The following is a 27,197-nucleotide window of genomic DNA, read 5'->3' as shown; positions in this document are numbered from 1 at the left end:
TCATTTCTTACCCTCTCTTTGCTCCCTTATTCTCCTCTCCTCTCTTGAGAAACAGAGGAGTCTTTCCTGAGTTTAATCTCCAGCTGAGAGTCGGCAGTGTGAGGGCCCAAACAAATGTGACTTTGTCGTTTATTCTGTGTCAGGGCTTCTTAGAGGACGGAGGAGTGTTTGTGTTGAGAGAGGTCGGCGTGATTGAGTTGCCAGAAAAGCCCCCTGGATGAAAGAGGGGGAGCTTGATCTTTCACAACAAGCACAATTCAAACATGATAATCTGATGCCTTGAGAGATTTGAACAGATAGCCATACAGAGGAGCTGCAGGCGGTGAGAGTTAGTGCTGTCTTTGCAAGTGTGTGCAAACAGGTAGCTTTTTCCTGAGCCTGCTGTGCTCTACTTACGTGACAAACACTGCAGCAGGGGATCCGATTCATGTGCAGGAGGAAAATTAAAGGAAATGAAAGAGGCAAGGTGAGGCATGAGAAATAAAAGATTCACAGAGAGGGAGAAAAGAAGATACATGGAGGAAAATCTGCCATCCATCCTCAGCGTCAAGGAAGAAGGATAACAGTCGGAGTCTGATGGCCCCACAGGTGCAGGGAAGAATGAAAGAAAGCACTTTGGATAATAAAGAGAGGTCAGTCTTATTCAGAACAAAGACAAGGTGTCTGTGATATCCAGGTCAGGATCTCTCTGGAGGTCTGAATCTCTCGTTTTTATGTTTTCTTAATGGGCTTTTTAATTTGATGGATGGGCTGTCTGTCAAATCCTCTTGTTCCCGAGGGGAGGGGCGGACACATTTTGAATGTTACATCTTCAACTTAACAGTCTGTGAGGAGAAATAGGACGGGATCTGTTTTGATGTCATCTGTTCTTAGAAAGAAGAATGAGGAGAAAAGTGCTAAACAAACCACAAGCTTACAGCCATTAAGTCTATCTTTATGTCATAAATCCACCTTGTGTTTTGCCCTTTATGTCACAGATATTTATCCATTCAGTGAACCCGTTTCATACATTTGGATCCATGGTGATCAGTCTTGTTTAGGAAAACATGCAGTATCGGCAAAATCAAAACAATGCAAAGACTCTGAATCATATTTATTCAATCATAGTGCTTAAATCTGCAAGAAGGACTCAAGGACTTCACTGTCGGCTCTCTGTGGTACGGTGTGAGTCTTCAGGTAGCTGAGAAACAGAGAGGAAATGGATGAATAATTGCACTCTTGAACATAGCTTAGTATCTTCTGGGCTCGCTCTAGAAAAGGTTTCCTGAGAGCGAAGTCTATAAAATGAATCCTTGTTATCATCCTTCAGTCCTAATCAACATCAGTGTGGAAACACAGCAGGGAAACAAAAGTAGGAGTTTTGTCTTCACCACGATGCATACAGTGAAACATTACTGAAGTCTCACATGTGCTGCTTCTGATCTCGGAAGCTCTCTGGTGGTGACGTGAACTTGAGATAAACCTTAAACTTGTTATTTCTCTCAAATGCACAACTTTGAGAGAACATGAGGATAGGAAGAGGAAATGAAAACATCAAGACAAGCCAGATTTAGCAAAAACATGTTTAATCTCTCCTTGATGCGTGTCTATTTACACGTAATAAATCTGCAAAATAGGAAAGAGCAGGATATTTACACAGGCGTGAAACAGCCAAAACCTGTCACAGCAGCTTCAAGTCTGAAACTCTTAAAAAGGTATCAGAATTCATAAAGTATTAAAACTCTTTAAGATATTTTTTTCTCTTTCTACCTCTCCTCTCTTTAATCTGTGTGTGAAGGTATTTTAAGTCCTTTGCTCCTTCTCTGAAATGTACTCTAATCAAAGTGAACGCAGCAGCTGAGGAAGCTGGAGAGGACTGGAGGGATGAGAAACGATTGAGTGTTGCTTTGGGGGGGATCAAAAATGGCAGATGAGGGGAAGTGTTGAGGTTGTGCAGAGGTGAGGAGGTGACGTGTTGGACGGTGCAGCAACACTGAGAATAAGTTCCACGTAGCTCATATTTTTTTTAATTTAGAGATCGCATTCAGAAAGAAAAAGATGGACCAGAGTCCTGAAACATATTTTTAAAAAACGTTTGCAAGTTTAAAATCTGGACTGTATGTGTTTTTTTCTGATTAACGCTTTTATTGTATGGTTGGGTCTGATTGTAAATATGCTTTTCTGACTATTATTGGTTGGTTTGCTGTTGGTAAATTATAAACATTATAGAGGAAAATAATAATTGCATGCAATAAATGCGAGCATTAATACGCAAACTACTGCAACAGCCATTTTTGAAAACCCTACAATTCAAAATTTTTTAAGAACAGCATCTCTGCTGATAAGATTGAACCCAAAAATCACCTGGAACACCTGCTTTACTCAGAATAAAAGAAAGATGTGTGTGCAGGCATAGGTAGGTCTTTAAATTGGACACACTATTTGTGGATATCCCCCTAAAACCACATTTTTTTTGGAAACATTTATAAGTATGTTGGGTCAAATAAATGTCAAACAATTATCATTTTGCATAATTTTTGCACTATAGGTAGCCAGGTTGTACTTTTAGCTTATTTTGTAATGCTAGGCTAGGGTAAACAACATATGCGTGGCATTAATTTCAATCTTTCATCTCCCTCAGAAAGACGATGTGTATTTTTCTTAATTCTCCTGTGATTGTTGTCAAAATGTAGATTAATTTGTAAATTGTTTTAACATATTCTGTCAGTCATGAAATTTGAGTTTATGTAGATTCAATAATTTTTTAAAAGGAAACTAAACAGACAAAGTGAACTTTTCTGTGTTGGTCAATCATAAAGGAAATCTCTCCCCCTACCCCTCCTCTTCGTCATCCTCCTCCTCCTTTCTTCTTTGCTGTCTTTGTCTGTGTGGAAGTCGAACACCACAGATGCAACAGAATGAAAAATGAAGTGTACCATAGCCTTCAAAGCACTTCCTCTTCTCTGCACAAGTCTTTTTTATCTTTTACCCCAACAAGTGGTGAAGCAGAAAACAAGAAGCACAGCTAAGACACAGAAGCAGCAGAAACCAAGAAGGCCTTTCCTGCTCTCTTCCTCTGTTTCTTTTCTTTTTTTACTCTTGCAACATGATCCAAGGGTTTACTATCTAAGCCCCATTACTCTTTCCACATCACTGAAATCATCTTCACAAGTCTTTATCAAAAGAACAATCGAGCAAGTGAGAGGCAGTCAAACATCAGTGCAGTGCTCCACATCCATTCACTGCTTCAGTCATTAATTCAGATTGAACTGATCGTGTTAATGAGAGCTCCATCACGGGAGTAACATCGCCTCAATTTCACCATTCATCAAGCACAAAGACAAACAGTAAACTCCTTCATTGATGGAGGATTTAAATGACTGAAGCTGAGAGCTAAGATCATTCAGTGGAAGAACAGAAAAGCAGATGGATCAAAGATAATCTCTGGTGACAGAGTCGTCCTCCTAATGTGAGGAATGAAGCTTTGGTCAGCTGCTCTGCGTGTTGTTGTACCCTGTGTAGATCACGTTCAAGTATGGAAGTACATATATTCACTTTGTCCACACACGTTTATGCTGTCAGATAAAAATATGGCCTCTTGGTGAGAACTACAGGATAATATTTAAATATAAGGATGAAGTCGTTCTCCAAGGTTCGATAAATCTGTCTTAAATTAACAGGAGTAGATAAAAGCAAAGGAACAAAAAGGGAGGGTTTAAAAATCTGCTTTAGACTGTGATTCATAGTTTTTACTTTTTAAAACTGTGTGGGAATATGCTGTTCATCTGCTCATGGTTATTTGTGTCAAATTCTAAATTGAGACGAGGATGATGGCTCAGTATTAAACTCAACTGCTGTAGCTACACCTGCAAGTATGTGACGTACCTTATAGTTGCACTTTAACATAAAACAATAATTCAGTTTGGTTTTTTTTTATCCTAACTGTCAGCATAACTTCACTAACATTTGGAAGCATTAAAAGCATCTGATCTCACATGTAGATAAATCTTCTTTAGCGCACAAACAAAGCAACAAATGAGTATTTCACCACAATTTTAAGGGACCAGATAGCAGTGAGAGTGAATACAACTGATAACAGCTCAGTGTGTATTCCTTAAACCTAGAGTGGCTGCAAAACTTGCAAACATGAGACACTTTAGAGCTGGTGTTTGGGCTGTCTGGGCTTCTGTAGAAACATGGCAGACTCTGCAGAAGTAGCTACACGGAGCGTCCTTAGCTATTGAGAGCTGATTGTAGTGTTGTTCAGACCAGACACAAATACATTATTCTACAAATCAATGTAAAGACGGGATTCCACATAGACTGAGTGGCAATAAATGCATGTATGAAGCAAGTAAAATGTGACAGAAATTGGCGATGCACAATGTGCCACTTGCTTCAATTGATCATTAGCGAGATTTGAAAAATCTGGTCTTTAACGAATCATTCAAACCGCCAATCAGAACAGAGATCCTCCAGTAATGTATGATGTGATGAACAGACCGGCGGAGGTTCATTCATCTGGAAAATGTACGAAACGTTGACAGTGTGTGTGTTTTTAAACTTGACGTAGTTGTGCCATGAAACAACCTGGATTTTTTAAGTTCTTGAATATCTTTCGCTCCCAAATAAACACATTTGGGGCGATCGATAATGAAACAAAACAGCATGTGAGAAGGTCTCATTGATTATTTTGGGAGTTTCTCTCTGATACATTGGACTAAAACCTATGAATATAAAACTGTGTTTGGAAATAAAATAATTGGTCAGACTCCTTTTTTAAAATGGTCGAAGTTTAGGATCCTTAACAACAGAAAGATAACTCAAATAGTTTTAATAATTTATAATTTCAAAGACTCCTACCAGGCCATTAAGAAACGCCAGTCCCTGAATGGTTTCTGTTGAGCCTGCTGAGTTTGATTCGCTCTGAATTAGCCGAGGCTTAGGACTCTAGCGTGTCAGCTGGTTTGAGGCTCTGCACTCTGCCATAGGTAACACACATCTGAGGAGCAGGGACCATGAAAGCTGAGGAACAGATAGTCTTTAAGCAAGTTGAACTGTTTCTTTTGATATTGTATTGTTCTGTATAATGAAGCATGATAACTAACTGATCTGATTGTGTTTGGGTCCACTGCTGTGCTCTACTTTCACAACAGGCTCTAACAGAAGAGGTGAGCATGTACAGTTTGTATTACCCTGATTAGTTTCACATCTTTCAGTCTTCTTGTGGATATTCACACCTTTGTTATTATCCCTGGGCCCTTTTCACACACACAGGAGACAGGAATGTCTTGTTTATGAAGCACTGCAGGATGATCATCAGGAAGAGGAAGAAAATCATTGTTTAAAACCTCATAAATAAAAAAAGAGAAAGGCCTTCAACTGGTACAAAAACACGTACATTAATCGAGCTACATTTCATTATCTTTTCAGAAACCACATTCACATTTCAAGAGTTAAACCTTTCACTTTACCTCCTTTAACCACAGACTTCTTCAGAAAACAAGCCAGAAATCAAACAATAAAGTTTACTGTCTTCTGCACACCGATAAAAGGCCTTCATTTAGGATGGCTCCAATTTTTCACACAAAAGGGGAAGTCTTGAAAACAAGATCAAGACGCTGAAGAGCATGTGTTGAACAGTTCAACTAAAATGACCGCTTAGAGCTGCTATAGTTGTCTCCTATCACAGCATGAGGCTGGCTTATCTAAATCAGCTGACCAGATAAATTTGGTTTCTCTAAAACAAACACAAAAGCACTGAAGGTCTGTCGGCTCCGGACATCATTTTGTTTTTTTAAGACCTTTGAGCCGAGCATGTGCCACATGTGGCCTCGAAACCTCCTGAAATATAATAAGTGTCTGTAATATATTTATATTTTTGCCATTTACCTATTTTTAAACTCTCACTGTCAATCACTAAGTATGAAAACATTTTCATCATAGCACATTTCATGTAACAAAAAAGAAGTCTCTTTGCACTAAAACAACATTCAAAGTAAAACATGGCACAGGACGACTTTTTCCTCTTATTTTCATAGTTTTTCATCCCAGAAATATCAAATCCTCTTCTCAAATCTTATCTTTGTACATTAAATTGGAAAACAAAACATTTTTTTAACTGTTTTTAAACAAAAGTTTGTATTTATATATCTATATATATACTCATATATCCTCTTCTCTCTTTTGATTTAGCTTTGTTGTGCAAATTCAGCAGTAACACAAGTGGCACAGCACTGGGGAGAGTAGGCAGTTCGAGAGGGGGGAATGGAGTCTAATGTGATTACAAATCAAATGTAGAGCTGTGAACTGAAAACGTTCTTTGTTAGACTGCAGTGGAGTTGTTGTTAATAGAGTCTGTTCTGGAGGAAGAGTTTCCCTGCAAAGTCTTTCCTTCTGGTCGCCCTGCTGTGGCAGAATAGCCCTGCTGAAGAGTCTGAGAGCAACATGCTGAACCACTACCTGCTCCATGGCTGCTGCTGCTGCTGCTGCTTTGTAGCTGTCCCTGACCTCTGACCTCACTGCAGAGGACAGCAAAAAAGAGAATTTTCTAACAGGGATCAAGTATGTCATAATATATCCTGGGTTTCATTGGCTCACAGTTTGATCCGTAGCCGTGGCTGTAAAAAGTTACTAGCTTGATCCTCTCCTGAAGTATTTCAGCTCTGGATCCAGCAAGATGAGTTTTTGGTCACCACTGTGCACATACTGGTCCTGATTGTGGCGAAACACTAAACTGCTGCTCCTGTAGGACTCTGGATGTGATGAGGGCCTTGATGAAAATAAACGCTCCCCTGAGCTGAGGTCCATATCGTCTTGATTTGGTTGTTCGGCGCTGGGTTGGTGGCTCAGAGAGAAAAAAAAAGGCAACCTTGCCAGCGAGGCCAAACTCTGCTTTCTCCGTCTCTCTCAGTGTGCTGCTGCTGCTGCTGGATGCTCGTGTCCTAGCAGTCTCTTTTTCACTGCTGTTTGTTGTCGTTTGTGAGAATGACGACAGACTTCAAACATTAAGGGTCAAAATGTCAAAGGTTGTCAGGAAAAAAGGCGTGTTGGTTTGGCCAGTTCTCCCCTAGCCAAGGCTAGCACTTAGCCGGTCCTCAGCTAGCCAGCGCCATGGTGTCGATGACCTGCTCCAGCTTGCCACGTAGCCGCTGTCTGCGCGACTGTTCATCCTTCTGTAACGCTGAGAGGATCTGGAAACAGATATTGAGGAAGATTTTACGTTATGTTACAATTTAATCAAGTGGTTTACTTCCAAAGTAAATGAAAAAGCTATATATACAATATACTGTGAGCTTCAGGACTCTTTCAAGCCCTGAGCTTGACATTTTGGCCATCGCAATCTTCAATTTGTTGTTACTACAAGTTACTATATTTGGATAAGTTCAAAAAACTACAGTTCCTCAAGTCTACACTTGAATCAGCCTGTTTTATATCAGAATTTAACATGTTTACTACCTGGTACAAAAAATGGTTTTGATTCTTATGCCTTATTTTTTCATTTATCACAGCTACAGAGGGGCGAGGCTGGTTCGACTAATCAGTGGGTGCGCTGTAGCTGTTTGCCAGCCAGCAAAACTAGGCCTCACAACTCCACCACATTGTTGTTTTCAAGCTCAGTCAAAGGTTAAAATATAGTGTCAGCCATCTTTGGGCTTCAGAAACCATTGGGTGACACCCATATGGATGTAGTCTTGGTGACATCACCCATTTGAGTTTTAAAGCCTAATGTCGGCAGTTACTTAACCTAACTTCGGTCAACCTTGCATGAGTCTAAAAGGTGGAGTTGAGGCCTTGAGCCTCCTCGCTAACAGCCACAGTGTGCATGCGTGTCGGTCAAGTCAGCCGTGTCGCTAATGATGTGTGCCGACAGAAAAATGAGGTATTCAGACCCACACTGTTTTTTGTACCAGGCTGTAAACATGTTTATTTTTATGGTAAAGTGGTAAAGTTGGGCTTTTTTAAATGGGTGTGTATATGGCTTCAAGGGCTGTTGGAGCCAGCCCCAAGTGGACACTCAAGGAACTGCAGTTTTTAGCACTCAGCTTCTTCTCTCACGGCTTGAGGTTGTGGCTTGTTGACACCAGTATAAAAAGTCTGTTACAGTCTGGTCCCAGAAGTAGTTTCTTGTCAATCACAAGGTAACCACCCCCTAATGCAAAAACTTTAATACAGTATAAGTCTTATGCTTTATTTCAGAAGTCTTATTGAGACCTCAGATTCCTGAGGAAAAGGTGCTGCTGTGTCATACCTGTTAACAGCATACTGTTTGAAGCCACATGACACTGCCTCTGTACAGTCTAAGGACAAAGCTTATTGGATGATTTTTTTAGGACTCCCAGCTCTAACCCTGTCCCTCAGAGATACACGCTCATCAGCAGAAAACAGCATCCTGATGCTAATCTTCCTCCTAATGTCCTTGTTAGTGATTACAACATGGACATGGTTTGCAGGGCAGATGTGAGGTCCAGTGGGATGTCTGTAATGGCATCTTAATGGCCACTGAGCGTGTGTGCAGAAGTGTGTGTGTGTGTGTTGATGTCTTATTAAGGTGAAGCAGAACCAGAGAGAGATTAGGTGGTACATAATGTGCAAAAAAAGACTCTTTACTGTGTGTGATTGTGGAGCATTGTTGTGGTGAATGTGTGAATGGGATTAGAGTGTGTTTGTGAGCACGTTAATGACATCCAAGTACATCTTTGTCTGGTCGTGTGTGTGTCTGTGTAAGGTCATGGCGTGTGATACATGCGCTGGGGACTGTGCAGCTGCCTACATCTGGATAATAGGCTGTAATGAAGGGGAGCATTTGGTTTGAATGGAGCCAGCTGCAAGCTAACTACTGTAATGCTGTTGCTATAGAGGGATGCAGAGGAGGAGGAAGAGGAGGGGAGGTGAGAGGGTGAGGCTGAGGCGACATTTCTTTAGTGAGATGTGCCACTGGAAGTAATTGCAGCAGAAAATTAAGAGATGTAGAGGAAGTAGTTCAATGAGCAGAATCTCAAAAGCTCAACATGTCAGATCTTGTTTCTTTGATGCTCGCCAAAAAATATATACCAACAAGAAATCTTTGTTATGTTCACGCAAACATTTATATCTGCCAGTATTTCTTTGATCAGTGATTTACAGAGGACTTCACTGTAGACTATCCAGGCAGCCTTACAGTGATAGGAAGTCACGGCAAAACAAAGGAAACTGAAACCACTGTAAGATTGTTTCTGAACTTCTGCCTTCACACGACTGAAGAGAAAGTTATCTTGAATCTCTTCACTTTAAAGGGTAATTCCAGTGTTTTTAAACCTGGGACCTTTATTTACAAAATATAGCTTCTAAAAGAGTAATATGTCCCACCATTTTGGAATAGCTGCTGCAATTTGCTTTAGTTAGCGACCGTAAAACAGGCTGTGATGGTGTCCAAAGGTGTCCAAACAAAGCAAGTCCACAAAAAGTACTTGTAATTACCACCTATGGGCTTACATTGTTATTTTGGATCTGATGTTGTGGTTAAGTCACGTGTCCACATGACGGAGGCTTCAGTATGCCTGGGTTAAAATCAGACATGTGGACCTTTAACAGATACATACACTACACGTATTATTATCATTTTGTAAAAGCACACTCAAGACCTACCTTTTTAGTCTTGCTTTAACCTGAGTTTCATTCTTATAACTGTTTTATTTCCATTTACTTTATGTGTCAATTTATTATCTATTTCAAATTTTGTAACCTTTTAGTTTCTTATACTGGCTTAATATTTTAGTGTTTTTTATCTTAGTCATTTAATTTATTTTGGTGAGTTTAATTTCCTGTGTTGAGTTTTAACATCTTATTTTACCTTAAGTGTTTCCTAATTAATATATATCGACACCGTTTCCTCAGTTTGTTCTGCAACTTCTTAAAAATAATAATTAATTAATCAATAATAATAATAATAATTATTATTATTATTATTATTGCATATTTTGTATTCCTAACCATAGAATTGTGGGGTGGGTTTGGGGTTAGGATGGGGGGGTCTTTCTATTTATTATTATTTTTATTTATTCTATTTTAAGTTGTTTTTATGTACAGCACTTTGTGTTACAATGTCATTGTATGAGAAGCGCTTTATAAATAAAGTCTGATTGACTGATTGATATAACTCCCCACTGTATCTCTCCCAGTTTTATGTTCTAGAAATAGAAGTCATAAAAAATCAAAAATAAACTTAAAAAAAGAACACCTTCAGGGATTTTTTTTTGTTGTTGTTGTTGGAGAAAGATTTTTTTTCACTTTCCATGAGCAAAAGCAGTAATTGTAACCCAGAAAACATGCTCAATATTTTAATATTTCTAGAATGATTGCATTATTTTGTGTCTGGGTACAAAAATAATTTAAAACCCTTAAAGAAAAAACAACAACACAAACATAAAATCCCATCTAGGTTGTAGTAAAAGTAAAGCTTTTGTGTTCTGTGAAATAAAATGACTGACTTGGTGGACAGATTTTGGCAGCTTTGGACAGAGATGTAGTGGCTCTAATGATGTTAATGGGCAAAAGGTTTGGGTTTCAACTTTGATAGGAAAGCTCTATCTTAGCATAATAAGAAAGACACATAAAACAAATCTGAGTACACAAATTAAAAAAAACAAGCACTTTTAGTGGACACAGTTATATTGGGCTCATTTGCCCCCATTACATCCTGTTCATCATCATCATCAGACAGCTTACACAACAGCAAATCCTAAACCTTTTGTACCTGTAAGTTACAAATTGAATACAAATAAAGGTCCAGGTTTATAAATAAGAGATTGTGGGCCATGAACTTGTGATAACTCACCGTAAATACGTGTGTGAAGCAGGATATGATGGTTCAAAGATTGACCGTTCAATAGCTTTGAATGTATGTGAAGCAAAATTTAAATCCTTTGTAAAGTTCTTTTTTTTTGTATTAATATAGTATTGTCATGTTGGAGGCTCTGCTTGTTGCCTGGTAACCTCACAGTGATGAAAAGCTTCTGTTGGCTGACGCCTCATCTTTGGCGTACAGAAAAGAGAGTGGTATTGATCTTTTCATCAAACTCAGGGAGAAGGCAAATAACAGTAATCCTCACAAACTCTTCCTGTAAATGTAGAAACACGTGCACGCAATCAGTGACACACAAACATGCACACGCTCGGTTTGTACAAAATACTCGTTTTCAGGAAAGTCACTGAAATTTATGGAGCTCCGTTAGCTTCTTAATGTGCAAAGCTCATGCCTTAATGTGCCTCCTAATGGTGATACTACCTCCAAGCCTGTGCTGATGTGGACTGGATATCAGCGTAATTGAATTAAAATGACCTGATGGTATTACTCACAACAACGCCACGGCACACACCGCTAACAAGTCATCATAAAACTCTGCATCACCGTACATCCGGCGGGCGCTCACCTCGTCTTTGTATTTGGTGATGTAGGAGTAAATCTCATGCAGCGCAGACATGCTGTTGAACTGGCTGAGGTGCAGGCGGGACTGCTCTGCTAGGTAGGCACTCATGTCCTGATCACTGATGGCGGGCATACGGGAGATATCTGAGTAGTACCTGGAAGAGAGGACAGGTAGAGTAAACATAATGAAACACTGCTGAACCAACTAAGATGTGCTTTACTGGGTGAACTAACTAGGCTGATGCTTCAGTATCCTGCTCAGGGACACTGACATGACATATGGACATGTGAGAGACTTTATAAGACAATTTTTTTTTTCTCCACCTTAACTAAGAAGTCATTTAAAACAGATCAGGCAGAAAGAAGGGAGTCAGAAAAGTTGTAATTATCATGTTTTTGCTGATAAGTCAACTGCACAAAATTTAAGCAGCACCATGAAGGTCTTTCAGTTGTGTATTATCCAAAATTCACATTTATTTGATTAATTTCTGAGATTTAAAAATGAAAAAGGAAGAAAAACAACCTGTCAAGAGACAAAAGACCACTTTAAATCTTTCACAAATGCTTTTGTAAAAATGTCAGCGTGCAACAGACAACTTTTTAAGTCATTTAACTGACACTGACAGTTTGACTGTGTTCAAATAAAGCTGTGTCACATTTAGAGTTGAGCTGCGCAACGATCGTTTGGTTTCAAGTCATTCATTAAGTTCATTCCTTTTCGTATTTTCTTATAAAATTAAACATGTCTGATACAGTCCAAAGTTTTTACTCCTGGATCAAGTAGATAACCAGGGTGATGGGAAACATGGAGGACAATTCAATGCACACACAAAGGCTACTTTCTCCACATCAAATCTAAGAGTAGTTCCAGGACGCCACAGGTAAATGTTGAATCCCCCAAAGTTTTGTTGGCCTAACTTCAAAACACAGGTAGAGGAAGGTGCCGACTATATAACCCTGATGATGTGCTGGTTATCAAAATCCAGGGTGTGTTGAGGCCATTTAGTGCGTGTGTGTGCGACCTGTGTGCGTGCATGTTTTTCTGTGTGTGTATTTTTTCAACAATGTGATGTAGTAATTGTCACCTGCCAAGGGCCTGCAAATGTAAATTGGCTCTAAGCTTACTCTGGTATAATGCATCAAATCAACATCTAAGCTCAATATAGTACATGGTCCCTTTTTAAATAAAATCTATTTGGTTAATTAATGAATTAGTAACAGGAACTAATGTTGCATGTTCTACATGAATTCAAAAAGAAATTCATTACGAGAAATGCAGTACTTCAACGTGAAGTCAGTATTAATTCTCTATATTAGATTTAAATATTCAATATTAAAGTTCTTGGAAAACACAAATAACTGCACACGCTGTGGGAGGTGTGGCCAAAAAGTAGCATCTGTTCCAGCTGCAATGTTTGTTTTTGCCTCGGAGTGCACATTTGGTTTGGTTTTCTCTTTGCCTATTTCTGACCTCATATTTTAAAAGCCTGTTGACGAGCTGAAAATTACATCCCTCAACGAAAACAATTTCTGAAGTATTAATAAAGTCAATTTACACTAGGGGCATGAAGCAGAATGATTGCATCAGGAGTGTAGCTGTAGATGTTTTAAAACCGACCAAGAAAGATACCCAGATTAATTTTTTGAGAGTGAAATGTTGAGATGTGACAGGATGTCAGATTTGCTGTTTTTAAAGTGTCAGTGCATGGTAGGTGTAAGGCTTCATTGGTGTAGTCATCACAGTCAATAACACATCTGATATGATGCACATACGGGTAAAGCAAGAACCAACTGATGTGGAGAGCCTTAATAATGTGTGACTTAAAGATTCAGCTGCATAACCTATCCAAATAATTATTTTACAGCCCCTAATGATAACTGAGCTCGTACTTGTAAAGGCTCATCCTATCTGAGCGAAAAACAACCTTCACATTATCGACTTGGTGTCAGAGGACCAAAAAGTCCATTCAAACTTAGCAGAAAGGGCAGAGTCTACAGTATATTAAGAATACATCCTAATATTGAGCTGCACCCGGACCTGTTTGCAGAATCCATATCTCGACTATCTCAAGGTTTACTGCAGCGGGGCAGCGCTGGTTAGGAGGCATAATAGAAACAAGGTTTAACTGCACCCAATTAACAATCACCTATAAATCCTTATCTCATACTGACTCCTAATACGCTCTGCAAGCCTTAGGTCTCGCTGTGGCACATTAAAGAGTGTTGCACAGAATAAAGAAATGGACAATGTGCCAGAATAATTGTGTGCTCTGTTTTAGCTCCTGAGTTCTGTAGGAGCGGGAGGGGAAACGAATAATACATAACAGACATGGAATTAAACTTTAACATTTTTCGTTCTTAAATTTATGGATTTGTTTTATGCAACACTTTCTAGCATTACATTTTTGGATATATTGGCATCTGAAAAATCTCAAGTCTTCCATCATCTCTTTAAAACCACATGCAGTCAGAAGAGCTGCTGCAAACTTTTCCAAACAAAGATGCTCAGAGACATTTGGGCTCTCCCCCCAAAAGCAGACTAACAGTGGCAAGCGTCAGTGGTGCATAGCTTATCCTGAGTTTAGTTGGACTTTCTGGAGCTGAATAAATGATGAAGGGTGAATCAGAGGACGTTTTTAGGTGAGGCTCAATTTGGAACAAATACTGAAAAATTTGCTTCAAATCTGTCCTTCCAGCATGTTCTCCTACAGGACAAGATGATTCGGAATTCCAAGGAATGTAACGCCCTAAATCTGAGTGTACAAGGCACGTTTTTCACTTTACAGATATTTTTACCCTTCAGAGGATGTGTTAACCCAGAGAAAGATTATTGTAATTATAGTACTTGATTTCTTTGCTTCATTTTATTCCAACTATTAAACTGTGACTTAATTCAAACGCTTGAAAAGTCATTACCAGAGGAAGTTCAACCTGCTAATGTTCTCATAATCTTACAGGTTGTTTCAGGCTTAATAGGAATTTAATTAACACTGATCTCAGCACCACCCCTGGTTCTTCTTTAAAGACAACTTTGCAGATTAGTCAGCCTCTGCAGCTTCCAATAACTTACGCTGAACCTGACTGCTTAGCTTTTACACCTGTAGTTTTATCTTTAATCTAATATAGTAGCATGTCTGTTTCTGCGTTCTCTTACCTCTCTACCCAGTTCTTGTAGTTGGGGATGTCTTTAGCGTAGAGGAGCTTATTCGATGGCGAGTCTTTTCCTAGTTTGTGTTCTGACGTTGAACAGGAGTCCATGAAGGTCTGAGCCACCACGGATAGACAGGCGTCCGTGATGCTGTTCTTATGGATGTCAAACACGAACTGAGGGTTCTTGATGACGTTCACCCAGAACCGCAGAGGAAGACTGGAGAGAGGTTACAGAACATAAATGTGTTATTATATCATATAACATGGCAATGCACCATATAATGCACCATGAAACAGCTTCCTTGTGTAACAACATTTAAATGTAGAACATTTTAATATGCAAACTTGATTTTCTGATCACCGTCTCACAGCTCTTCTCTCTCTCTTTACTTTAATGGTTCTAACCGTGTTTGTTTTCATCTTGCTCTGTAGGTGCCACGGCCCTCAGCATACATAGCAGCTGGCTAACTGATCTGAACTTAAAAAACTCTTCCCCCCAGAGCTGTGCAAATACTGTAGCAAAATCTGTTAATGAAATAAACACAGATAAATAATTTATGGACAAATATTGCATGCAATCTCAGTCTGGGGATGTTATTAAATCACCCAGAAAAGTATTTGCAAGCATCCCACTCAGCAACTTTTTGAATTTTTTATGCATTAAGCAAACTTGGATGTATTGATTTAGTGACTTGGGCTTGCAGAGTTCTTCAGAGAGGCTCTTACTTTACAGACATCTGCATGGAGGTTATATAACATATAGTGTGTGTCTTCTTAGATAACACCCTCGATTAAGAGGTCATTTAAATCCGTTTGAGAAGTAATGCCATTAAGCAGCAGTCATAACAAAGCCTCTAAGCCATAAAATATACAAACTGTAAAACTATAATCCTCCTTTTTCTTCAAATAATAGTTTTCTTTATCAACATCTTAAAGAAAATCATCACATTTGTCTACAGAAAGTCAACATTTACTCCAAATCATCCTCATTTTTCCACTTCCTTTGCTCGGGTGTTTCTTACCAGTTGCTCTTCCAGGTATGTCGTACGTCGTAGTCGTTGATGGAGTGTTTGTCGGCCTGCTCATCGAGAAAGTCAAACATGTACTTGATGGCTAACGGCAGCGCACTCCCTCTGTGGGCTGTGCTGAAGATGGTCTCAAACAGGTCGTCCACAAACTTCTGTAACGTACCCTGAGAGGAAGAATGAGAATTGTATTCATTTTATTTTTTGACTTTGTTTGTATAGTACCTTTAAAAACAAATGTTTACAAAGTCCTTTGACAGGCAAAGCATGGAAGCAATCGGAAGACAAAATAAACCTTTAACAGACAGAGAAAGTGTAGGATACAACAACAACAAGAATCAACGCAAAAGAAACAGCATTAAGTGCTTTGACAGTAGACCAATAAATCATTGTAGAGGCATTCCTTTTAAAATACATAAATAATTGAATAAATGAAAATAGATAAGTTATCAAAAGCATTAAAGGACAATATAATAAAAAAGTTTTAAGAAGAGGACAACATCACATCGGAGAAAGCGGAAAATGGAAAAGAATGAATGAAGAACATTAAAATAATAAATGAAATAATAAATAAAAATCAATAAATATTCAAATAAATTCAAAACAATTAATTAGTTGGATAAAAACTAAAAATAATAAAACATAAAAATAAAAAGAGGTTAAAAGGATGAAGTCACAAAAGAAAGTCTGTAAAAATTTGTCTTAAGAAATGTTTGAATGCTCTGTCTTTAAGCACTTTGAGATTTATTTAAAATGTAAATGCATTATGAATACAATGTAATCTTCTTATTCTTATTCTTATAAATGTAAGAAAAACTGAGATTTATGTAATGAGACTGTAAGTGTTCTCTACCTAATGTTACCTCAACTGTCCCCACTGTTGAAATATTGCATGTACTGTTATTGGTACTCAGGTAAGATGATGTCATATTGCTCTATATTTAACACCACATTATGTTTGTATTTGTTTTCTTTTCTACATGCATGGTACATACTTCACATTGATAAAGTATTCTCACACAGATTTTAAATCTTCCTGAAGTATCAGATTGTATTGTATGTCTGAAAACACTCTGGAGGTAGTCTGGAGTGGTAGCTCTCTTTGACATTTGTTTTTCCAGAGCTCTTTGTTAGGTTTTTTATTACTTGCATTGATTTAGGTCATTCATGTGTCGAGCAATTTGGCGCTGCAACCAACAATCCAACCACTTATCCCTGACCTCAGGAACACCGCCTGAACCCGCTCAACTTCTGTTTCAGACGGGACTCGTTTCAATAGTGTGAAACACTTGCTGCTGAGGACTAGAGAATCAAACTGAGGAACTCACACCCATCACATTGGATGTTGCTTTCCACCAGTCAGAAAAATTAAACAGAATATTGTCAAATACAGCGAAATAAAGTTCCTCTAAAAACACATTTGCTTCCGAGATTTCTTCAGCTGAAAATCTACAATTGAGGTAAAGTTTCAAGCTCATATTAAGTCTGCCAGGAGGAAAGACAAGGGCAAAAAGGGGCTTCTCTGTTGCATTTGCCTCCCTTTTTTTTCTCCGTGCATGGCCAAATCTGCAATCACTCTACAAATGAGCCATCTCCCTACAGCTCCTATATCTGCCTCCCTGAACTCTGCACCCAAAGACGTTCCCTGCTTACTACTACTGGAGATTAAAAAGCTGTATTTGCTGCCTACCCCTCTCACAATTAGGCATGAGATGTTAAGTTCAGAGACTGAAGAGAAGGGAGGAAACTGCAGCGTGACTAGCTCTGCAAGGCTCCAAGACAGAGGAGATTATTTTAGGTCTGTTTTGATAAACAAGTAATTCCTGACATTGGTAGCCATGTTGGATGAGTAAATCCAACAATGACATACATGTAGAGGAGCAGTATCCAGTCGAATGGGTTCCTAAAGTAGGAATAGGGTCCAGGATTGAGCTATAGTCACTAAAAGTGGTCTACAAAGCATGCATAGTACTCTCTCAGACTCTCTGTATCACTAGTTTTAACTATTAAAGAAGTGAGGTGGATCATGTTGCTTTGCAGAGCAGCTGATGATGAAAAGATGCATGTGGTTAATAACACGTCTCTGTCTTACTTTTGTAGCCAGCAGCCGGGTCAGGTAGATCTCAGAGACCATCTTGCTGCCTCGGTCGCCCTCCCTTACATCCGTGTGGTCGTGGTTCTTCACCAGATGCCACAGTTTGGTTCCACTCTCAAGGTCCGGAGTGATCATGGGCGTTCGGGATCGTAGACTGTCTGGACTGCTGGCTGTCCTCAGCATGCTCTCTGCAGATGGGAACACAAGACAGCGTTATTAAAGAGAGCGGTGATGGCCTGCGTTTGGTACCTTTTCATTCACTGGAAAAAAAGTGTGATTTCCCACATTAGATACAAAAACTCGATAAAATATTAAGGCATGTCATTTTTACCTTCATGTAGTCGACTAACAAAACCAAAAAAATTCCCAAAATACTTCGTATTTCTTTAATTTGTCGTGCTATATTATCACAATTACCCTCACTCATTTCCTTTTATCATCTCTTTCTGTTTCATTATTCATGACACAAGTCTCAAAGCTAATCAGAGCAAAGCAAAGGGATACAGATCAGCTTTCAGAGAGATGAGGGGGTGCACAAGGTATGGAGGGGGTTGATGGTTATTTCTATGTCCCTGTTGCTTCTGATGGGAAGATGTGAGGAGGGAAAGAAGAGGGTTGCTGATGCATGTTGCAGTCCCTTTATTTCTGGTGAAAGGACAGGGAGGAGAGGTTCAGAGTGAATGTGAGGGGGTAGATGACGGGAGAAGGAGGGTGGGTGGGCTAAATGGACAGAGAGACAAAAAGGTCAGGAGGGAGAGGGGTGAAATGGAGAGTAATGGGAGAGCAGGGGATGGGAAAGTGAAAGAGGCTGAATGGGGTGTTGTAAGGTGCTGTGACAGTGGCGTGCTGAGTGGCTTTGATTCTGAACCCATCATGACCACTGGTGGCCAACATTTACCTTTGTTGGTACACACAGCCTCCTACACACACCATGCACGAGCACACACCTCCATGACCACAATCAAAACAAGAAGCTAATTTTAAAATACAACGGCAGATATTCTCAAAGTATTCGCAATGAAACAAAAAGCTGCAGCTCTGTTTTCAGCTGGCTGGGATGATTCATAAAGGGAACGCTTTGATTTCAGAAATTAAATTTTCCAAACTACGTTTCTCCGCTCTAATCCGCTGCTCAAACAGTGTAGGTGTGTGGCTTTGATTTCCTAAGTTTACCTCATTATTCGAGCCAAGGTGTCTCGTAGAAGATATTTCAGAATCTGAAGTGTTTGTTGTGAAATAGGACACAGAGTCCTTATGTTCAATATTTCTACATTACCGATGGAAGAACAGCGAATGAGAGGAGCAGAGCGAAGCAAAAAGAAAGTAGAAAGTGTTTATTTTAAAAAGTGGGAGCTTCACCTTATCGTATCCTAATCACTCAATTAATCTCTCACTCCACTCTGCTCCACCTGACTCCAGCACAGATTATGATTCTGGAGCAAGTCAGACCAAGGGTGCACCAAATATCTGCTGTGACAAGCGTAACAGCTGCATCCCTCCAAAGCTTTTATAAGAAAGCATGTAAATACAATGATTTACAAAACTATCTGCAGTCTGTGTCATGACGGGACAATATTTGTTTTACCAGATGTCACTAGATTTCCGGTTTCGGAGAGCGGAAGTAAACAACGACCAAGCTGATAGAGAAACTGCTTCTTGAGTATCACTTATGATTTAAAAAGTTAAGAAGTGTTTTACATTGAATTTAGTAATTTTCACAGCACCTAAAAACTGAGTTCCCCTGTCAAAAAAAACTGAAAAAAGTAAAAGCGAACATTAGCGCTGGGCATTGTGAGAAATAGTACGCAAGGGTGACTGGTTTGCTACATACTGAGAAATTGTCCAAAATCAGTATGAAATCCGGGTCGTTATAGCATACCGCTGATTTAGCTCTAGTTCACACACTGCATACTACATACTGAATGTTGGCCAAATCAGTACATACTGCTAGTATAGTAAACGGTTTCAAAAACAGCCTGAGTGTCAGCTGAATGAGTTGCTACAGTCGGCCATGTTTTTCTCTATAGGTTTTACACAAAAACATAAAAACAAGTTCTCCCATTAATATTTCCTGGCTTTATAAATGTCATTCACTTCATACAAATGTCTCTTCTTTATCTTTATTACTCTGTATAGGAAATAGAGAGAAAATAAAAAGGAGCTTTGAAAGTGACTATACTTCAGATTACCGAAAATACAGATGGCTCCTTGACTTTGAAAAGCATACCAGAAGTGTTATTGGACTCTTTATTTCATAGACTGTAAAAACCTCAACAAAGCCCCCGTAACGTCACCCTGTAATTTATGTCGGCCGTCGCCATATTGTAAATGCTGACTCAACTCAACCTGACAAACCAACCGCACCTCTAATGGGGCAAATTTATGCATAACTAGCTTTAATATTATCTTAATGCATGCATTTTAAAAAAAGTCACCCTTCACAGTGTGCGTATGAATAAAAATGAGCTTCACCTAAACAGATTTTTGAACCAGGCTGTAAACATTTGACAACAGAGTAATCACTCTTCTATTTGATTGGTTTGGATGTAAATGACTCATACAATCTTCTGCTTTTTGGTCTTTTTTGCAACTTCCACGCAACAAATGTCAAGACAGCATGACCTTCAGGGTGAAAAACTCAGATCAAAGACTTTGTCTGTTTTAAGGGCCAGGTATTTTGCTAGTTAGAGCTCCAAACTTCTATGCTATTAAATTATCAAAAAGTGTGGTATTTATTATAATATTTAACAAACACATCAAAATATATTTCATCACGTACAACTTGTATGGTTAATTGCTAGAAAAATCAAGGTTGCATTGTTGCTGTGCAGCCATTAAGAGGTAGCGATAACAGCTGTGCATGCCTGGGGGTCACATCCTCATTGCAGTTTTTAGTGCAGGGTCATTTATCTTCTAAACAGATAATTTTCCAGTGAGGTATACCACATTGATGCCTCCGTCTATCGCTGACTGCCAGGTGTCCTCTCTCTCTCCCTCTTTCACTTTGTCAGCAGGGGATCAAGGTGTCTACTTTAATGCCTGTCATTTACGGACTGCTTGAAAATAGCCATGAAATGGCCTTGGCCTGGGCTGATAGCAATGGATAAAAAGGATTGCCATTCACTCAGAGGGAGGTGAAAAAAACAACAACAATAGAGCCCAATCATGGCCGCGATAAACAAAGAGAAAGGCTGAGTGAGAAGGTAGAGAGGGTGAGGGGGGAGGCAGGAAGCTGGAGATATGGGAGTCAGCGATGGGTGATTTAAATGGGATTAAGTCAAGAGAAGAGTGGGAGTAGTACCGTATCTGCTGAGGCTCTTGGTGAAGGTTGAGGAGTTGGAGATGTTATAGGCAGAGTTCTGCTTTGGCACCAGGGCGATCACTGAGCCATCTGTTACCTGCAAATCAAAATACAGACCAGAATAGTACCACTCTGAGTTAGCTGTCACCTTCTGCTGGTTCCTGCTCTGAATGCTCCTCAGTGCTTGTGTACCTGATAGTGAGCCAGTGTGTTGAGTCTCTTCCAGTCATTGTCGATCTTAGTTGTGACATCTTCATCTTGCAGGATGATTCTTGCCATCCGACCCTGACGCCATTCTTCAGAGAGAGGAGACAAAGATTTAGATAAAAGAACTGAAGTACCCTAAAACACAAGTGAGGTGAGATACGAATGCAGTAATTACTGAATAAAAATACTATGTTGGAGGTGGAGCTGATAAATGTTGAGCAGCATACTGCAATTATTGGAAAGAAGATAAGAGTAGGCGTCAGAGATGGAATGTATGGTTGCTTTATCAGTGTAGGCAGAGGACTTGTGTGCATGTTTGATATGATGATACCAATCACAGGGCATGTGGTCGGCATTGTTTCTATGCACTGTTACATTTTTGATGAGGTGCACGTCAGGCTACTTATGCAGGCTTCTGTATAAGTGCAAGGCAAACATATGACGTATGCTACAATGTGCATTCAACACAGAGGTACAAGTCAGACTTAATGTTGATCTGGCTTAATGCTTTATGTAAAATAAATTGCTCTTGTAAACGCCAGCTCATGTTTTGTCACTATTTCTGAGCCGGGTTGTGACATCTGGATCACTCTTAGTGCTTCTATCAATTCCTTTTTCAATGCTGTTTTCAGCTGAGAGGAGACAGCTCTGATTAAAAAATGAAATTATAAGAAAATACTGTGAACAGTCTGCCATGAAAAGCACCACGAAGCAGGTGTTAAAAAATGCCAGCAGCTTGATGGCTGGCGTGTTAAAAACTGTTGCTGATTAACAGCAAAATACTTCCCTTTGGAGTTGGCTGAGACCAAAAAGAGAGCTTTGCATTCACATACTGGACATGATAATGATGCAAATATTACAACATTTACTACATTTTTAAGCCTGAAGTTGTGTAAATGTGCTGTTACGCTGCAACCACGTGGTTTTCATCTCAGAAAAAGTGTTTATTTAGGATTCAAATGATGGAAAACACATTCTGTCGGTCTGTAGGTCAAAAAGCAAATAAAGAAAAAACTACAGAGTGTAACAGGTAATTTGACAGCATACAAAAACAGATCCATCTAACCCTGAGGAGAGTTTGAATTTTAATCTGAGGTGAGAATCAGGAGGTTATGGTGTTGCCTTTAAGTATTTAGGATACATCTTTCCTAACCTTGCCCTCTGTTGCATATGCTGAAGCCTCACAACCTCTAGGTATGCCTCTACACAAACACCTTGTCATTTTGGATTTAAATGAAATGTGAAATAAGTTAAAGTGGTGTGTTCAAGGTAAAACAGAACCTCAAGCTGTTCTCGTCTGTTGTTATTAAACCTCTAGCCGTGTCTCATGCACGTTAAAGTCCACATGCAGACCGTACTGCGTCTTACCCAGGTCCATATCAGAAGCTTTGGGCCTTTGTGAATAAGGGCTGCCCTTGTAGACGGCGTCGAGCAGCTTCTCTTTGACCTGAGTGATGGTGTCACAGTTCAAACACTTGACCGTCACCTCTTGGGCGTTCTCGTTCTCAGGGTTTACACAGTGCAGCGTCTGGCAGGAAAACAGGCCGAAACAAAGGGAAACAGAAAGAGACAGAAGACATTACTCAGATGTGAGACAGAACAAGAACACTGCCAACAGGTGAGACATTTGGATGAATGTTTGGGTGCATTTGAATACACCTGACAGCATTTTCACACCTGGCTTGTTTGCAGCAGCTATTTTAAAAGGCTGGACATTTTGCCGGTCGGTGTAGATTTGTTTGTGAACGTAATAACTCACCACTTACACACAAAAACAACCGTGGCATTTCCTGCAGACAAGTAGGACTGTCTGGATGTTTCCAACCCAAACCTGAAGTGCTTTGTTTGGAGAGGGAATGTGATTAATGTTGGGCAGTAGTTTCACGTCCTCACTCCAAACACGGCTGATAACAAAGCTCTGTGTTTACCTGTTGAAATGCTTCCCTACAGCAGACTCCCGACACACTCAAAGAGCGTGTCGCCACATTTTAGCTGCTCAGAGCTTCTTCTCAAACTTTTACCATTGTATCAAGTGTGACTAAGATTTAACAACCTACCAAGTGATTCAGACCAAAGCAGACGAGCCTGCAGACACAATAAGTTTACTGACCAGGGTTTTGTAGTCAATCTGTTGCCTGATGAGCTTGTCCTCGCTTAGGGAGTAGCGGGCTTCTCCTGTGATGGCGTCGATGGGTCCCTTCTCCATCTGCTGCTTGATGGCACAGTAAAGCATGAACAGAGGCTCCCCGGCACACTCCTGGTGAGAGGGAGGACAGAAGGAGAGGAGCTGACAGCAGTTCAACCAAGAAGGGATTTTCCGTTCTCACATTTGTTCGTTTGCAAAACGGTTTGAGGTCTGGAGAGGAAAATTAGTCTGGTTATTCACAACAGAAAGGCAAAGATTAGGGACAGTCCTCATGAATTAATATTAAGAGTTATTGGAATCTTTGAGATGGGTACTTCCCTTCAAGCTGGACCAATAACACATGGATTGAATCTGAAACCAGTCCATGATTAGACTCTTTAAGGGTGTCACAAAGTGGCGTCAAAGGCTTCAGCACTGGATTACTCCGACTACAGATGTTATCCAGCCATGCATCTGTTATCTTATTTGCATGTGTTGTTCAAAAGGGTTGAATCAGACGTTTGTTTTGACCTGTCTTTGGCACGTCTTCAAAGTAATGAACATAAAAGAAGAAACGACTCTGCTCTCTCTCTCTTGGTCACAGAATCACAGAGCCGTTGTTCTCTGATGTCAGTTTTAACTCCAAGGAAAAGCAATTTTCTGTACCAATTTCACATCACATCAGCTGCACAGAGGGGGGTGGAATAAGTGAAATATGATGATGCAAACTAAAACTTTTAAATGTGTTCTGACCAGCTCGTCTTTTTCTTTTGGTTGGACGAGTTCCTTTCCATCCCATGACCTTTGCCTAAATCCTCTCAATCCTTTAACTTGACACTGATCTACACCTTTTCTCTCTTCTCACATAGCTTATTTGAAGAGTTCTCTGTCAAACATTGACAACTATCAGATGGTAGTGCTGTAAAGTAACAAACCATCAACACAAACATCAAAACTTTGGGAGCAGATCTAGAAACAGTCATTTTTGAGTTCCTTTTGGATTCAGACCAAAAGACCCTCTTGCACTGAAACCAATCGTGATCAGAAATGGTGCATCCTCCAGGTTTGATAACACAGCACAGAAGCCTGATTGGTGCACAGCAGCTACACTATGATCAGCCAATCAGAGAAGGACATTGATTTCTTTTCTAAAAGCCTGCCTGACACCTATGTTGTGATTAGCTGGGAACTCTCTGTTCTTGTATTTGTGGCTTTAAGCGTCGTATTCAAAAGCACTAAGGATTTAATGTTTGTTAGATGCACAATGTTTGATGGAGCAATTTATTTTTGTCCTTTGGTTTTGGGTAATTGGAGAAGTCTGTAAGTTTAATTTTGATTTTGTTTTTACCTGTTAGAAAAATGGTTTCCTAAACTCTAATTCATCTGTCTGTTGTCTTTACTTTTTGTTTTAAACAGCATCCACCAACCTTTTCCAGTTTGCCTCAATGTGTTTTTAGTATTTGGCTTCTTTGGTAATCAATAACCTGTGCTTGAAATACCATCTTGTGTTGCTTCTTTCCTTTCTCTCACAAGCTGTAGCGCTAGACTGTAAGTACAGTTACCAAGCTCAGATATGTAAAATCTAGGGCTTCCAGTTCAATATAATTCACATATTTTGACTGGATTTAATGTAGTAGGAAACTATTACTATTACTACTTGTTTGTAAAATCAGCTTTTATCCAATTCTTTAAATACTATTGCAATAGTAGGTTCAGCACATTCTACATCTGCATTAGCAATCGTGTTGTTTACAAAAAACATCTCAATAGTCACTCAAGGAAGAAGAAACACAGTTAGTGTGTGCTCAGGAAGGTAGTGTGGTAAGCTCCAGGTAGAAACCAGGTGCTCTTGAAGGAATAAGTGAAAAAACTAATCAAAAAAAAGGGGAAAGGGGGAAACCACGGGGGCTGTCTTCAGGCACACCAGCTCAGGTCAATGAATAGGTTAAAAAGCCTTTCATTCTTCAGGGCATAATGTATTAAAAGTAAACAGAAAAAGGAAACGGCAACCGGTTTACACCCGTCTTCATCACGGCGTGGTGAAACAACAGAGACAGGTGAGGTTTGTTTTATACTATCACGTGGCCTAGAGGCTGAAAAAAGCATTGCATATTGAGAAAACTATGAAGAAAAATATATATGTATACACTACATGGTCCCATCCAAAGTTAATATTAGGGTACAGACGTATTTTTAGGCTTTTTAACCTATTCCTAGACTCGAGCTGGTGTGCCTGAAGACAGCCCCTCTGGCTTCTCCCTTTTTTTCAACATATCAATGGTGTTGAAACCCGCCTCGTGTGACACATATGGTTGAGATTTCCTCAACCTGAGTCTAGTCTGATGGGAATTTGTCCTAGACGCACCTGCCAGCAATGAAGCTTTAATAATGGGATTTTAAAATCTTCTTGTAAGTGTAGGTGTATTTTTCAGATCTGAGTGTTCTCCTTAAACCTTTGTCTTTCTTCTTTGTTGCGTGAAGAGCGCCAACTGAAGCGGCGTCATATAAATCTTTTCAGATTTCCAACATGGTTAACATCTCATAACCAGACATGGATGTTGTAAAAATGTTTCCCACTCTCCTTCCGTCAAAGACACTTGCCAATCATTACAGTCGTTAGTCATCACTTGGTCCCAAGAAAAACACTCCTGACTGAAGTAGCAGCAGTTTAGAGGGGAGAGAGAGGACACATCACGGCCGATACTCACCCAGACGAGAGCTTAATGATCGACCGTGCAGAGCTCAGGGAGATACTTCAGACTGTGTGTGTGTGTGTGTGTGTGTGTGTGTGTGTGTGTGTGTGTGTGTGTGTGTGGGTGTGTGGGTGTGTGTGTGTGTGTGTGTGTGTGTGTGTGTGTGTGTGTGTGTGTGTGTGTGTGTGTGTAGGGAAGTGAGATACATGAGGTTCAGATGAGAAGAGGGGGAAAGTACTCATTTATCCGTCTCACCTTCACACGCTCTTTCCAACTCGCTTTTTCTTCTAACACACACATTCCTCTTTCTTTCCTCACTTTTTTTCTTCTCTCTCAACCTGTTGTACAAATCCTCATCCCTCGAGAGTCATCTAATCATACAAGTGTCTTTCTTCATATCACACTCACTCACACAGTACTTGATATCAATGATGTTTAAGGTTCAGAAGCTAAAACAGGCTCAGCAAGCGTCAATTTGTGGGTGTCATAGTTTCAGGTTTTGCTCAACTATAGACCTCAGACTACATAACTTAAAAACAAAATTAGGCTTTAGTAATAAAAGCTTAACCTCAAAAAGTCATGGCGTTTTACTATAAAGTGAATGTTATATCAAAAAAAGACAGAGTATGACATTTAAATAATGAGGTAAAGTCATACAAGTTTTGGTGTCGTCAGTTTTTGTTCCCCATCATTTGTGCTTTAATACTAAAAAGGCCAGAATTCAATTTCTACTAGAAAGGCCACGAGTGGTCATTTTGACTGACAGATTCCAAATTGTATTATCTGTTATGATAAATACCAATATAGAGAATGATAGGTTTATTGTTTGAGGATATACTTCATATTTCATATATAGTATGAAACTTTCCTCAGCGAGTCACCTCTATTGGCTTCTCATTATAGATCACAGGTCTGCGCTGTCCATTTCCTGAAACAACTGTCAGGCTTCCTCAGCAGTCATCTTTCTCTTTGAGCTTCTCTTTGCAATAATTGCCAAAAAAGAGTTGTCTATTTTTCTCAGTTTCGATTCGAAACCTTTCAAATTGCTCACTACACTAACTCACGGCTGGTATCTAAGTTGTATAGTGACAGCAAAAAAGAGGCATACGCCCAGCGTGAGAATGTATCAATGTAGTCACGGCAGTCATTATGATCACCTGAGGCTGAGGTAGGTAATAACAATCATATAATTGTTTCTTTTTGTGCAATTTGTAT

The 27,197-nt window shown here is 39.6% G+C and overlaps 1 protein-coding gene across 1 annotated transcript in view; it reads right to left on the bottom strand.

Annotated features, from left to right (window-relative positions):
* Nucleotides 1-1,548: 1,548 nt before the first annotated feature.
* LOC117821529 (plexin-A1-like) overlaps nucleotides 1,549-27,197 on the bottom strand; it is a 281,657-nt gene continuing 256,008 nt past the window's right edge. The window contains exons 25-33 of the mRNA XM_034695886.1: nucleotides 23,275-23,421; nucleotides 22,533-22,692; nucleotides 21,150-21,253; nucleotides 20,958-21,054; nucleotides 17,654-17,844; nucleotides 15,559-15,728; nucleotides 14,541-14,753; nucleotides 11,391-11,541; nucleotides 1,549-7,172 (exon numbers count right to left, since the gene is read on the bottom strand). Of these exons, the coding sequence (XP_034551777.1) occupies nucleotides 7,077-7,172; nucleotides 11,391-11,541; nucleotides 14,541-14,753; nucleotides 15,559-15,728; nucleotides 17,654-17,844; nucleotides 20,958-21,054; nucleotides 21,150-21,253; nucleotides 22,533-22,692; nucleotides 23,275-23,421 (1,329 nt within the window). The 3' untranslated portion in view covers nucleotides 1,549-7,076. The remainder of the gene's footprint in view (nucleotides 7,173-11,390; nucleotides 11,542-14,540; nucleotides 14,754-15,558; nucleotides 15,729-17,653; nucleotides 17,845-20,957; nucleotides 21,055-21,149; nucleotides 21,254-22,532; nucleotides 22,693-23,274; nucleotides 23,422-27,197) is intronic.

This window comes from Notolabrus celidotus, chromosome 11 (assembly GCF_009762535.1).
Source record: "Notolabrus celidotus isolate fNotCel1 chromosome 11, fNotCel1.pri, whole genome shotgun sequence".
Classification (NCBI taxonomy): domain Eukaryota; kingdom Metazoa; phylum Chordata; class Actinopteri; order Labriformes; family Labridae; genus Notolabrus; species Notolabrus celidotus.
This window is presented reverse-complemented; position numbering and strand designations above follow the sequence as displayed.